The sequence below is a fragment of the Geotrypetes seraphini genome, chromosome 5 (genome assembly GCF_902459505.1).
Source record: "Geotrypetes seraphini chromosome 5, aGeoSer1.1, whole genome shotgun sequence".
NCBI lineage: Eukaryota > Metazoa > Chordata > Amphibia > Gymnophiona > Dermophiidae > Geotrypetes > Geotrypetes seraphini.
In genome coordinates, this window is record NC_047088.1 from 50,018,951 (window position 1) to 50,032,842 (window position 13,892).

General features: G+C 45.1%; 1 protein-coding gene across 5 annotated transcripts in view; it reads right to left on the reverse strand.

Moving 5' to 3' along the window:
- The window catches only part of LOC117360640 (fibronectin type-III domain-containing protein 3a-like), a 177,552-nt gene that overhangs the window by 43,284 nt on the left and 120,376 nt on the right, over positions 1-13,892 (reverse strand). For all 5 annotated transcript variants that reach the window (XM_033944726.1, XM_033944722.1, XM_033944723.1 and 2 more), the window contains 2 exons: positions 12,886-13,061; positions 12,464-12,574 (listed from right to left, as the gene is read on the reverse strand). In XM_033944726.1, the coding sequence (XP_033800617.1) occupies positions 12,464-12,574; positions 12,886-13,061 (287 nt within the window). The remainder of the gene's footprint in view (positions 1-12,463; positions 12,575-12,885; positions 13,062-13,892) is intronic.

Genomic DNA, 13,892 nt, shown 5'->3' on the forward strand with positions numbered 1-13,892 from the left:
CAATAGTCTATATAAACATAATAAATTGCAATGTTGGATATTGATGTTCAGTATTTATTCTGAAAGTAGTACAGTAGCAGTGTAAACCAATATAATATCATCAAACAGCAGCAGAAGACCCAATGGACAGAGATAAGAGGACTCTACAAGGTCCGTGTTTCAGCTAATGGACAAGCCTTCATCAGGGGTCCTATGGAAATATGATATTAATATATCAGCTGTAAAAGATAACACAATAGAGAGAGTGGGTGTGTGTTGCCAAAGGTGTGATAAACCAACACTAAAAACATAATACCAAAAGTGAAAATAATGTTAGATGAAATCTAATGTGTACACTAGGCAAATGTGCATAAGACAGACAGTTCAAAAATATGAAGAAAGATACCTATAAATCTATATGAAATGAAAGTAAATGAGTGTTAAATAATGAATAAAAAATAACATGACAAAATGAAGTCACTTTACAAAATAAGAAACTGTGAAACACTGCCTTGTCGGATTACCTTATCTATAAAGCACAGTTACTTACCGTAACAGGTGTTATCCAGGGACAGCAGGCAGATATTCTTAACTGATGGGTGATGGCACCGACGGAGCACCGGTACGGACAATTTTAGAGTGATTGCACTCTAAGAACTTAGAAAGTTCTAGCAGGCCACGCTGCGCACGAGCGAGTGCCTTCCCGCCCGACGGAGGCGCGCGGTCCCCAGTTAAGATAAGCCAGCTAAGAAGCCAACTCGGGGAGGTGGGTGGGACGTAAGAATATCTGCCTGCTGTCCCTGGATAACATCTGTTACGGTAAGTAACTGTGCTTAATCCCAGGACAAGCAGGCAGCATATTCTTAACTGATGGGTGACCTCCAAGCTAACAAAAAGAGGGATGGAGGGAAGGTTGGCCATTAGGAAAACAAATTTTGTAAAACAGATTGGCCGAAACATCCATCCCGTCTGGAGAATGCATCCAGACAATAATGAGATGTAAAAGTATGAACTGAGGACCAAGTAGCAGCCTTGCAGATTTCCTCAATAGGCGTGGATCTGAGGAAAGCTACAGATGCTGCCGTAGCTCTAACCTTATGGGCCACGACAGAACCTACCAGGGGCAGTCCGGTCTGAGCATAACAGAACGAGATGCAGGCAGCAAGCCAATTGGATATCGTACATTTAGAAACAGGGTGACCCAACTTATTGGGATCAAAAGATAGAAAAAGTTGGGGAGATGATCTATGAGGCTTAGTGAGCTCTAAATAGTAAGCCAAGGCACGCTTACAGTCCAAAGTATGCAAAGTCTGTTCCCCAGGGTGGGAATGAGGCTTCGGGAAGAAGACAGGTAAGACAATGGACTGGTTGAGGTGAAAATCAGATACAACCTTAGGGAGAAACTTTGGATGTGTACGGAGAACCACCTTGTCATGGTGAAAAACAGTGAAAGGTGGATCAGCCACTAGTGCATGCAACTCACTGATCCTCCTGGCAGAGGTGAGGGCAATAAGGAAGACCACTTTCCAAGTGAGAAATTTGAGATGAGCCGTGGCTAATGGTTCGAAAGGAGGCTTCATGAGAGAGGAGAGAACCACATTAAGATCCCAGGTAATGGAAGGGGGCTTAAGAGGTGGTTTGACATTGAAAAGGCCCCTCATGAACCTGGCAACCAGAGGATGAGCTGTGAGGGGTTTTCCTTGAACGGGCTCATGAAAAGCAGTAATGGCACTGAGGTGAACTCTGATTGACGTAGACTTGAGGCCGGAGTCCGACAAAGAAAGCAAGTAATCCAACAGCTGTTCCACCGGTAGTGAAGTGGGATTATGATGATGAAGGAGACACCAGGAAGAAAAACGAGTCCACTTTTGTTGGTAACATTGAAGAGTGGACGGTTTCCTGGAGGCCTCTAGAATGGAACGAACCTGCTGAGAGAGAGACAGGAGCAGTGGTTAGGCCGAGAGAAACCAAGCTGTCAGGTGGAGAGATGGCAGGTTGGGATGAAGTAGAAATTGCTGATGCTGCGTAAGTAGAGTAGGAAATACTGGCAGCAGTATGAACATAAGAACAAAAGAAGTTGCCTCCGCTGAGGCAGACCAGAGGTCCATCTTGCCCAGCGGTCCGCACTCGCGGCGGCCCATCAGGCCCACTGCCTGAACAGTGGTCTCTGACTAATTTTACAAATTGCCTCTAATCCTATCCCTCTAACCTTACCTTTACCCTTATCTGTACCCCTCAATCCCTTTGTCCTCCAGGTACCTGTCCAGACCCTCCTTGAAGCCCTGTAGCGTGGTTCTGCCTATCACATCCTCCGGTAGCGCGTTCCATGTATCCACCACCCTCTGGGTGAAAAAGAACTTCCTGGCATTTGTTCTAAACCTTTCCCCTCTCAATTTCTCTGAGTGCCCCCTTGTACTTGTGGTTCCCCATAATTTGAAAAATCTGTCCCTGTCCACTTTCTCTATGCCCTTCATGATCTTGAAGGTTTCTATCATGTCTCCTCTGAGTCGTCGCTTTTCCAGCGAGAAAAGCCCCAGCTTTTTCAGTCTGTCAAAGCTGGGGCTTTTCTCGCTGGAAAAGCGACGACTCAGAGGAGACATGATAGAAACCTTCAAGATCATGAAGGGCATAGAGAAAGTGGACAGGGACAGATTTTTCAAATTATGGGGAACCACAAGTACAAGGGGGAACTGAGTTGAAGAAGAAGGGAGTACCAATGTTGACGAGGCCACCGTGGAGTGATGAGAATTAGAGAATGACACGGTGAAAAAATTGGTCCCCGTCACCGCCCCGTCCCCGTCTCACCATCCTCTGCACCGCCCCGTAACCGCCATTCCCTTCACCGCCCCGTCACCGCCACTGCCACCCCATTCACCGCCCTGTCACCGCCACTGCAACCCCATTCACCGCCCCGTCACCGTCACATACATAAAAGCCTCAAACGGGTACGATTTTATATACTTTTCTAATATCTCCCCTATGTATCTGCCATTGCCCCCCCCCCTGTGTCCATATTCCATCCCCATGGCATGTCCCCTTTTTGTCTCTGTCCCTATGCCCCATGCACATAATTTCCCCTCTTTCTGTTACCTTCCTGTGTCCAGATTTCCCCTATCTTCCTCTTCCATACCAGTGTGTCTCTTCTTTTCAACCCCATCTAGCTTTTTTCCCTCTTTCTTCCCCCCCCCCCTGCTTCTAGCATCTGGCTCACCTGCCTGTCCTTCCCTTTCTTTCCTGCTGTGGGTTTTTCTTTCCGTTTTCATCACCTTGGCCCAGAATCCTTTTCCCTTTCACTCCCTCCTTACAGTCTGAGCCGGGAACACTAGCGATCGCACGGTCCTCGCAGCCCCCACCCGCCTGCCCAATCGATCCTAGTGTTTAGCCAGCTCTCTCCCTTCTCCTGACCTTAATTTGCAGGCTTTCTTTTTCAGCGACCTGCACGCTTTCCCAAAGAGCCGCACACGCGCGGCTGCTCAGTGTTCAATCTTCTGCTCTGCTGCAACTTCCTGTTTCCGGTTGCGTCAGAGCAGAAGATCGAAACTGAGCAGCAGCGGGTGCGCGGCTCTCTGATAGCGTGCGGGTCGCCGAAAAAGAAAATCTACAAACTAAGGTGAGGAGAAGGGAGAGAGCTGGCTAAACACTAGAATCGATTGGGCAGGCGGGTGTGAGCTGCGGGGACCGCACGATCCTTCATGCCTCACTGCGGGGACAAGACCCATTCACCGCCCCGCGGGCGGTGAATGGCCTTGTCCCCGTCGCCGCAGCGACTGCTAGTTTTCTTCCCCGTTTTCGGCGGTGACCCGCGGCTAAAATGCGGTGGCCGCGGGTAAACTGCCACCGTGTCATTCTCTAATGAGAATCATGGTGGCCTTCTCCCTCTGAAGCTTGAACAATGTCCGCAACATGAGAGGAAGGGGAGGAAAGGCATAAAGAAATCGGTCCACCCAATTGAGCAGAAAAGCATCTGGTGTCAGACGATGAGGGGAGTAGAGTCTGGAACAAAAGAGGGGCAGTTGATGATTGTGGGGAGCTGCAAAGAGGTCCACCTGAGGAGTGCCCCATTGAGCAAAGATGGACCGTAGAGGGACAGGGTCGAGGGTCCATTCGTGAGGTTGAAGAATCCTGCTGAGGTTGTCTGCTAAGGAATTCTGTTCACCCTGAATGTACACCGCCTTCAGAAAGAGACTTTGAGCTGTTGCCCAAGACCAAATCTTTTGGGCTTCCTGACATAACAGGCGAGAGCCTGTTCCACCTTGCTTGTTGATGTAGTACATGGCTACCTGATTGTCTGTGCACAGAAGAAGAACCTGGGGACAGAGAAGATGTTGAAACGCTTTGAGAGCATAAAACATTGCCCTGAGTTCCAGAAAATTGATATGATGAGCTCGTTCCTGGACCGTCCACAGACCTTGCGTGCGAAGATGGTCCATGTGTGCGCCCCAGGCATATGGGGAAGCATCCGTGGTAATGATCATGGAGTGAGGAGGCAGATGAAAGAGAAGACCTCTGGAAAGATTGGAGGAGTTCGACCACCATTGCAGAGATTGTCGGAGCGACGATGTTACAGATATGTGACGTGAAGGCGGATCTGTCGCCTGGGACCATTGAGTGGCCAAGGTCCACTGAGGAGTACGAAGGTGGAGACGTGCTAGAGGAGTGACGTGCACCGTCGAGGCCATATGCCCTAATAGAACCATCATCTGGCAGGCTGAAATGGAGTATTGAAGGAGCACCTGATGGCAGAGGTGGAGCAGTGTCTGTAGATGGTCGGAGGGAAGAAAAGCCCTCATAAGAGTGGTGTCGAGGACCGCTCCAATGAATTGCAGTTGCTGAGTAGGAAGCAGATGCGACTTTGGGTAATTGATTTCGAATCCAAGGATTTGAAGGAAGGAGATGGTGTGATTGATGGCTTGAACCACCTGCTGAGATGAAGGAGCTTTGATTAGCCAGTCGTCCAGGTAAGGGAATACTTGGAGACTGTGAGACCTGAGAAAGGCAGCCACCACTATCAGACACTTGGTGAATACCCTTGGAGATGAGGCTAGGCCGAAGGGTAACACACGGTATTGATAATGACGGTGATGGATTTGGAATCTGAGATACCGTCTGGAGTTCTGATGTATGGGTATGTGAGTGTATGCCTCTTTGAGGTCGAGGGAGCATAGCCAGTCGCCCCGAGAAAGAAGAGGATAAAGCGTGGCCAGAGAGAGCATTTTGAACTTTTCCCTGACTAAACATTTGTTGAGGTCCCTGAGATCCAGGATAGGTCTGAGATCTCCCGTCTTTTTTGGGACCAGAAAATAACGGGAGTAAAATCCCTGCCCCCTCTGATCTAGAGGAACTTCCTCTATGGCGTTCAGAAGAAGAAGGGATTGGACCTCCTGAAGCAGGAGGGGGGACTGAGAGGAGTTGGAAGCAGACTCTTTAGGAGGACTGTCTGGCGGAAGAGTCAGAAAGTTGAGAGAATACCCGTGGCGAATGATGTTTAGTACCCATTGGTCTGAGGTGATGAGTTCCCAACAGGTGAAATAGATGTGCAGGCGACCTCCGATAGGCTGTGGTAGCGGGGAAGATGGAGGGAGACTGGCTATGTCCCTGAGAAGCAAGTCAAAAGTTGATTTGGGTAGAGCAGCTGGTTTTACAGGTTGCTGCTGCGGTGGACGAGTCTGCTGGTGTTGCTGCTGACGCTGCCTCCTGGGTTGATTCTGAGGAGGATGGAGAGGCCGAGCAGAATAGCGACGCTGGTAAGACATGTGTGGCCGGAAAGGGCGAGCTGGTGGAGGCTTCTTCTTGTTTTTGAGTAAGGTATCCCATCGGGTCTCGTGAGCAGACAGTTTTTGTGTGGTGGTGTCCAAGGATTCACCAAACAACTCGTCACCTAAGCAAGGAGCATTTGCCAAGCGGTCCTGGTGATTTACAACAAGCTCCGAGACCCGAAGCCAAGCTAGGCGGCGCATGGTAACTGCCATGGCAGTAGACCTGGATGCCAGCTCAAAGGTGTCGTAGATGGAACGTACCATGAACTTACTCAGTTGGAGCAGACTGGAAGTATATTGCTGGAATAAAGGGACCTTACGCTGAGGGAAGTATTTCTGGAGGGAAGACAGCTGTTGGATCAAATGCTTTAGGTAGAAAGAAAAGTGAAAAGCATAATTACCAGAACGGTTAGCCAGCATAGCATTCTGGTATAACCGTTTTCCAAATTTATCCATGGTCTTCCCTTCTCTGCCAGGAGGGACAGAGGCATAGACACTAGAGCCCGCTGATTTTTTGAGAGTGGACTCCACGAGTAAAGACTCATGGGGGAGTTGTGGTTTATCAAAACCTGGGATAGGGATCACCTTATATAGGGTGTCCAATTTTCTTGGAGCTCCTGGAATTGTCAAAGGGGTCTCCAAATTCTTGTAAAAAGTTTCCCTAAGGATGTCGTGCAGAGGTAACTTGAGGAACTCCTTTGGAGGCTGATCAAAATCCAGGGCTTCAAGGAAAGCCTGGGATTTTTTGGAATCAGATTCCAAAGGGATAGAGACAGAGTCAGACATCTCCTTCAAGAATTTAGTGAAGGAGGACTGGTCAGGTTTAGAAGGCGGCTCTTGGAGAGAGGTATCTTCCTCGTCCGAAGAAACTGCTTCCTCGGTACCCATAGGCTCTTCAGAATCATCCCACAAGTCAGGATCACGAACCTGTGAACCCTGACCTCGAGAAATCGGGGTCGAGGGTGCAGTATGGTGGGACTTGCGCACCAATTTACCGGAGTGTAAGGAAGTGGCACCGTGAGAAGTGATACGGTGCCGAGCGGTATCGGGAGACAGTGCCGATTCGGACACCGTCTGCACCGCATGGTGCGAGGTCCTGGGTTCCGCAGATAAAATGGGCATGGAAGCGGAAACAGGAGGAATCGGTGCTGAAAGTGTCGACACCGACAATAAGGGCTGCTCAACCAGCGGTGCCATATGCTCAGACCAGACCGGGGCTGGGAGGTTCGGTGCCAGAAGAGCAGGGAGAAGATGTTGCAACTGCTCTTGAAGCTAGACCTGTAGGATAGCCGCTATGCGGTCATCCAAAGAAGGCACCGGTACCGCTTTCTTTTTCTTCGGTACCTGTGGTGCCGCTCAACGCTCAGGAGATGAGGAGGCCGATGATGTGGCACTCACCTCAATGGGAGCGGAGCGCTTACGGGGGCACCTCGAGGCCGGCAGGACTGGACTCACTGCAGGATCGGCTGGAGGATGCTCCAGGGAAGAGGAAGGCTTCTTAGCCAGCTTACCTGAGGGATGCGACAACGGAGGTAGCTCCGACGGTGTCGAAAGAGTCGGTGCCGATTTAGAAGGGGCAGCCGACGTCGGAGTGGATGTCGATGGTTCCATCCCGGCACCGAAAAGAAGTCGTTGTTGGATTTGGTGGTTCTTCAAGGTGCGTTTTTTAAGAGAAGCGCAACGGGTGCAGGTGGAGGCGTTGTGATCCGGACCCAGGCACTGAAGGCACCAGTTGTGGGGGTCGGTCAAAGAGATGGGCCGCGCACACCGTTGACACTTCTTGAAGCCTGGCTGCGGGGGCATGAAGGTGAACACGGCCTCCGCTAAATCGAAGGCGGAGGCTTCGATTGTGCCAACAGGCCCCGCCGGGGCGAGGCGAAGAAAAGAACAAAAAAAAAAAATATATTTTTTTTTTAAATAATACTAAATGAAAAGAAACCGAGGAAGAAAAACTTCCAGACCGAAAAATACGTGCGAGTGGGAAGGCAAGAGGATTTTCAACGGCCGTTGAAAAAAACGCAATCTTCTTAGCTCCGTGGAAACTAAGAAACTGGGGACCGCGCGACTCCGTCAGGCGGGAAGGCACTCGCGCGTGTGCGGTGCGGCCTGCTAGAACTTTCTAAGTTCTTAAGAGTGCAATCACTCTAAAATTGTCCGTACCGGGGCTCCGTCGGTGCCGTCACCCATCAGTTAAGAATTTGCTGCCTGCTTGTCCTGGGATAAACCTGTGGACATTGGGTTGTTGATTTTTTTCTAACTTGGACTACTACTTTTATGGTGCTAATTTTTTTAGTTTCCTGTTTGACTTTTTAGCACCAGGTATGTGTGTTCCACCATTTATCTGTTGCTATCTCATAGACCATATAAGGGGAAATTCTATATCTGGGCACAGGGAGCACCTATTCACACACATTCGGTTATAGAAGCTAGCAGTTGGCAGAAACACACATATATTTAAGAGCACCCACTGACACCAAATCTAGAGCAGGCATAAATGGGCCTGCATAAGTGTGGAACTTACATGTGGAATTTACAGACATCTCTAAGTTGTGCACATAAGTGGAAAACATGGCCATGCTTCATCCTTTTGCATTTACACACTAAGGCAGTTGTGTGCATATGTTAAAAAATACTGCTTGCATTTCTGCACCTATGTGTACAGTATATGCATGTACATGCTAGTATTCTAACACACACGTGCACAAATGGTGCCTGTTAGGCATAGTCAGTGTTCTCCCCAGAAATTTTTTCCAGCCGGGTGGCATGAAAAAGTAGCCGGGTGAGGCGGGGCGGGGAAATTTGGTAGTGGGGAAAATTAAATGTTTACTATTTTTATTAGTTAATTATTATTATTTTCCAATGCTCGATATGACTTCCTTTTTTAAGGTTTGACACTTGTGCCAGAATATTTTTACTAAATTTAAGAAGTATTCAATTCTAGAAGTGAATAATTAGATATTCACCCTCTTTCAAATAGTATAGAGGTTTAAAAAAGGGAAATGCGTTAATGAAGTCATTAGGTTCAATCTAACCATTTATTTCTGCATGAATTTAAACAACTAAAAGAAAAAGATAAATATAGCTCATCCAGTCATACAAGAAATGGCTGTACAACATCTCTAATAATGTTTTGATCACTAGGTTCCTTCCTGAGGTCTTATTGAGGATATGAAATAGATGCTATCCCCACTTCCAGATCTCTTCCACATAATTTATGGAGAGGTGTTACTGAGCCTTGAAGGGCACCTGTGTGATTGATCTTTATCTGCTTCTTTTTTATTTTGCTATAGTGCAAAGTAAGAGCTAGGGCAAAACAGTATAGGTAAAGATGCAGGTAATAATTGGCAATGTATTAAAAATATTTTATTTTTATTTGCTTATAATGTCATTTGAAAGATGCTTGATGATAATACAACTTTAATTTAATTCTTTATAATGTGTGTGTCTGTGTGTTGGGTGGGACAACAACTACGTCAACAGTAAAGTTAGAATAGGGTCATTAAATCCAGTGGTGTACCTAGTATATATGACAGCCAGTGCTAATCATTTTTTTAACAACCCCCTCCTCTATATAAAAAAAGATATTTTTAGTAATAATCCATGAGTCACACAATAAGGGTGCATCTAGGAAAAGGCAGCATCTTAAACACTGCAGTGAGCACTAGAACACCAACACACGCATTGTAACACTAAACAAACCAGATCCTACACAGTCAATTGATCCTGTACAGTCATTGCTAACAGAAAGCCATGTCCCTTTTATACACACAGACAGATACACCCTCGCCCAATATGGAATAATCACAAACTAAAAATAGAAATATGTAGACAAAAGTTAAACTGAACCAAGAAACCAGACTCTGCATACAATGCAACACGACAGAAACAGTGACACATGTCCCCTAATACTGTGCAAAATATAAAGACAGTAGATGTAAATTTGAAAAAAACTTCTACATAAGTCACCACTTTACAAATTAACAAATAGAAATAAAATAATGAGAAATATGAAAATACAATTTTATTGGACTAATCCATTTTTCAATTAGCTTTCAGAGGCCAAATCTTTCTTCAAGACAGTACAGTATACAGCTGTTATGGTATCCTGTCCTGACCTGAGGGGTTTATTCCCCCCCAAAATTGCCTTATTTCCATTTCCTATTGATAAATTTTAATCAATACAGTTACAATACTGCTTGATTCTACATAAAGCAACAAAAATATTTTTTTTCTATCTTTTGTCGTTTCGGCTTTAGTCATCTTCTCTTCACTCTCTTCTTTCTATTCAGCATTTGTCCTCGCTCCCTTCCTTGCAACATCTGTCCTCTCTCTCTTTGCCCCTTCCACCCAGCCTCTACCCTCTCTCTACCCCTTCCATCTACTGTCCACCCTATCTCTGCCCCTTGCATCCACTGTCCACCCTTTCTGCCTTTTCCATCCAGTGTCTGCCCTCTCTCTGTTCCATATGGTATCTTCCCTCTTTCTATGTCCCTTCAATAAACTCTATATCCTGTGCCCTTTCTCTCCTTTGTACATGATTTATTTCAGCTTCAACCCCTCTCCAATGCTCTGGCATCTCTCTCTTCTCCTTTCCTTCCTTCCTTCCCACTCCACCCCCTTCTCCAGTATCTGCCTCCTGTCTTTCCCCTTTGGTCCAGGCCTCTCTCTTTCTCTCCGTCTCTTCTGTGAGGAGATCATGTTGATCTTGAACACTGAATAATTCTTCCACATTTTCCATATCACTGTACTGTAGACTGGTCCAGCAGACTGCTTTGGCACTATTACATGGGTAATAGTAAATTCATTATGCATCAGCTTTCCACACAGAATGCCACAAGTCTCTATTTCTTGTGCTGTGTTTACATCTGCCAGCAGCAGAAACTTGTGAGACAGATCCCTTGGCAATACTACACTTCGGAGCCCTTTGACCATCTGGTTCTGTATGGCTGCAGGCTTTAAAGCTCTGTTTACTGGAAGAGACTGTCCAGCATACATAGTTGCATCACTCTTAAGGATCTGATCAGAGATTACATTAGACAAGGTGGTATTTTTAGGCATGGAAAAACAGGACATGTTCTCCTCAATCTGCTCAGATGCCTTCAAATGACCTTTAATATTCATCTGATCTCGGGCTAAATCTTGCCTCCTGAGCTAATCTTCAAAGGAGAGCGGAGTGAGAGCCATATCGGCAGTGAGATCCGTTTTGGGCCGCACGTTGTGCGGGGCTGGACTAAGGCAAGTTGTAAGCTTCCTTCCATCGCTGACCTATCTTCCATAAGTCAGCAACAGAGGGAAGCTTACAACTCGCTGCTCTTGCTTGCTTCGGGCCTTCCTCGTTGCCGGGTCCTGCCTTCACGGAAACAGAAAGTAGGCAGGACCCGGCAGCGAGGAAAGCCCGAAGCAAGCAAGAGCAAGTTGTAAGCTGAGCTGTCTCCTATAGCGAACCCATGCTCCGGGGCGTGTGCATGCCGACTTCCCTTCTCTTCCCCCCTCGGGACGTGACTTCCAGTTTCGGAGGGAAGCAGCATGCATGTTAGAGCCCCGGAGCATGGGTTCAAGTTGCTTGCTGGCGTTAAAAACTAAAAAAAAAAAAAAAAAAAGTCAGGCTCCTGCGATTCAGGCTGTGCCGAGTCAGCCCGGTAAATCTCCAAGCCGGTGAGAAGGTTTTTTTAAAAATGTTGAGCAGAAGGCGGCAGCAGCAGTAGGATTGCGATCGAGATTACAGCCGAGCGCTCATCTAAATTAGCTGGGTGGAGCGCCCGGCTGAAAGGCCCTGGGGAGAACACTGGGCATAGTGTTATAAAATAAAGATGATCATATACAATTAAAATAGAAAAAGTTTTCCTTCAGGAAAATGGAATTTGATTCAATTTGTCAGACAATCCCAGCAAATTCAATGGCTAATTATTGCTATGTCAGGTCAGAAGGATAGAAAGCAGCTGAAAGATTCACCTTTTATACTGGAACATGGATAGATTACTTTCAAAGTTAAAATCTGCCCAATGAAAAGTCAAGGAGGGTTGGAAAATATTTTTTAATTTTAGTGCAATTTTTGAATATGAGTATGGGGGGTGATATATCTATTTGTCACAGATTACAATTTGATTGATTTTAAGTGCTTTTATATTGTAATATGATTGTATAATAAGTTGCACTTTTGTATGGCTTAAAAATGAATAAAGATATTAAAAATAAAAAAAAACCCAAACGTCAAGTGCAAGTCTTTTTTTCATGTACTGGCCATCCCAGCAGATTCCTGGGTGTTAAGGATTAAATTTGTATCTCAAAACTATTTGTCTTCACTATCACCGTGCATACAAAAAAATTGTAAAACTTGCTCTATAGGCTACATCAAGCTGTGGGTATAGAAATTATGATGGGAAAATAAAATGAATTCTGTGGGTCACATTTTAAGGACTCCAGTTGTATAGGTTTAAATCAACATACAGCAGTTCACTTACAAACAATTTATACAAAGGACATGTCTGAATTCAACTTGAAATGTGGCTAAAAGGTATTCCTCTGATTTTTAGAGCCAATACATTGCATAAAGAGCACCTAATTCAGAAGGAAATAAGAGGAACAAGCTGTACTGGGTATATTACAGTATATCATGAATATGGAATGTGAAAAACTATTTTCATTGCTGTAAATAAACGTTTGACTTGTTTTGCATGAGTGAAGAGGTTTAATACTATGAAATACAGATGTTACATTTTGTAGCTTACCTCCCAACTGATGACCACGCAAGTAGCTGTTTTACAAAAAAATACAGGTGCACCACACTGTTCAGGAGGACCTGGAGCTGTAGTTATCTCTGACTTAGAGTGAGGCCCACACTAGATAAAAATGAGTAAAAATACAAATTAAAATCTAATGTGGAACTATATTACATTCTAGATCACAGGTGTCGAAGTCGGTCCTCGAGGGCCGCAATCCAGTCGGGTTTTCAGAATTTCCCCAATGAATATGCATTGAAAGCAGTGCATGCACATAGATCTCATGCATATTCATTGGGGAAATCTTGAAAACCCGACTGGATTGCGGCCCTCGAGGATCGACTTTGACACCCCTGTCTAGATGATATATATTCTTATACATTTAAATGAGGTCAAACAACAAATGAATAGTATTAAAGAACAGAGCTTACCCCAGCTTTATTTGCTGCTTTTACCCAGAAGCAGTATGTCCTTCCTGGTAACAGGCTGCTTACAATGCATTCTAACTCAGAACCTTGGTACACAAGACAGTGATCACTTTGCTCAGAGTTTGCCATCTCTACAGTATATTCTGTGACCTTGGCACCCCCATCTTCAGAAGGAGGACCTGTAAAATGTCATTAGAATAATTTTATATCAGGTTACCCAGGTTGGGAGGCCTAGTAGGCATCTATTTTATCTTTTAACTTATCTTTTATTTATTGTGGCTAAAATGAGGCCATGTACATTTATGCCTGCTCAGGAACTGGTGTAAATGTGTGCAGCAGAGGTACAGGTATAGATGAGTATTTTATAACCTACTTTGTGACTCCACCCATGCTTTGTCCAAAAGCCTTCCCTGAACATGCCTACCCTCAGGTCAGGTAAAAAAACAAAACACAACACACTGTACATACTTACATATACTGCAAGAATTTACTTACATATACTGCCTTTTTGCATGTGTACAACTGGGTTTATACACAAAAACTCCTCTATGAAATTACATCCCACGTGCTCTAAAATTACTCACTAGTACAGTATATAAAATGTTAATTTTCTATGGTTAGCTAGGTGTCTATCTAGAATTTCAAAAAAAACCAAAATACAAATATGAATACCAATACTGACAATAATGTAAATTACAAAAAATTGGTATTAATGGTGATGATCTGTCCTTGAATAACCCTAGAGGTGATAAAGAAAAGTGTGCTTCCCCAAATTGGAATTAAAGAAAACAAAATGAGAGAAGTAAATAAGATAGATAAAAGGATCAATCAGTACGGGCCCAATACCCTCGTTTCAACCATTGGCCCCGGGCAGGTGTTTATACAGTGTCAAGCACTTAGAAATAAATCTAAATAAACCCTGCCCCGTACATCATATTATCCCTTTAATATATATAATTTATATAGAAGAATATAAATATATATTACCAAATAATTGGAAGCACGATCAT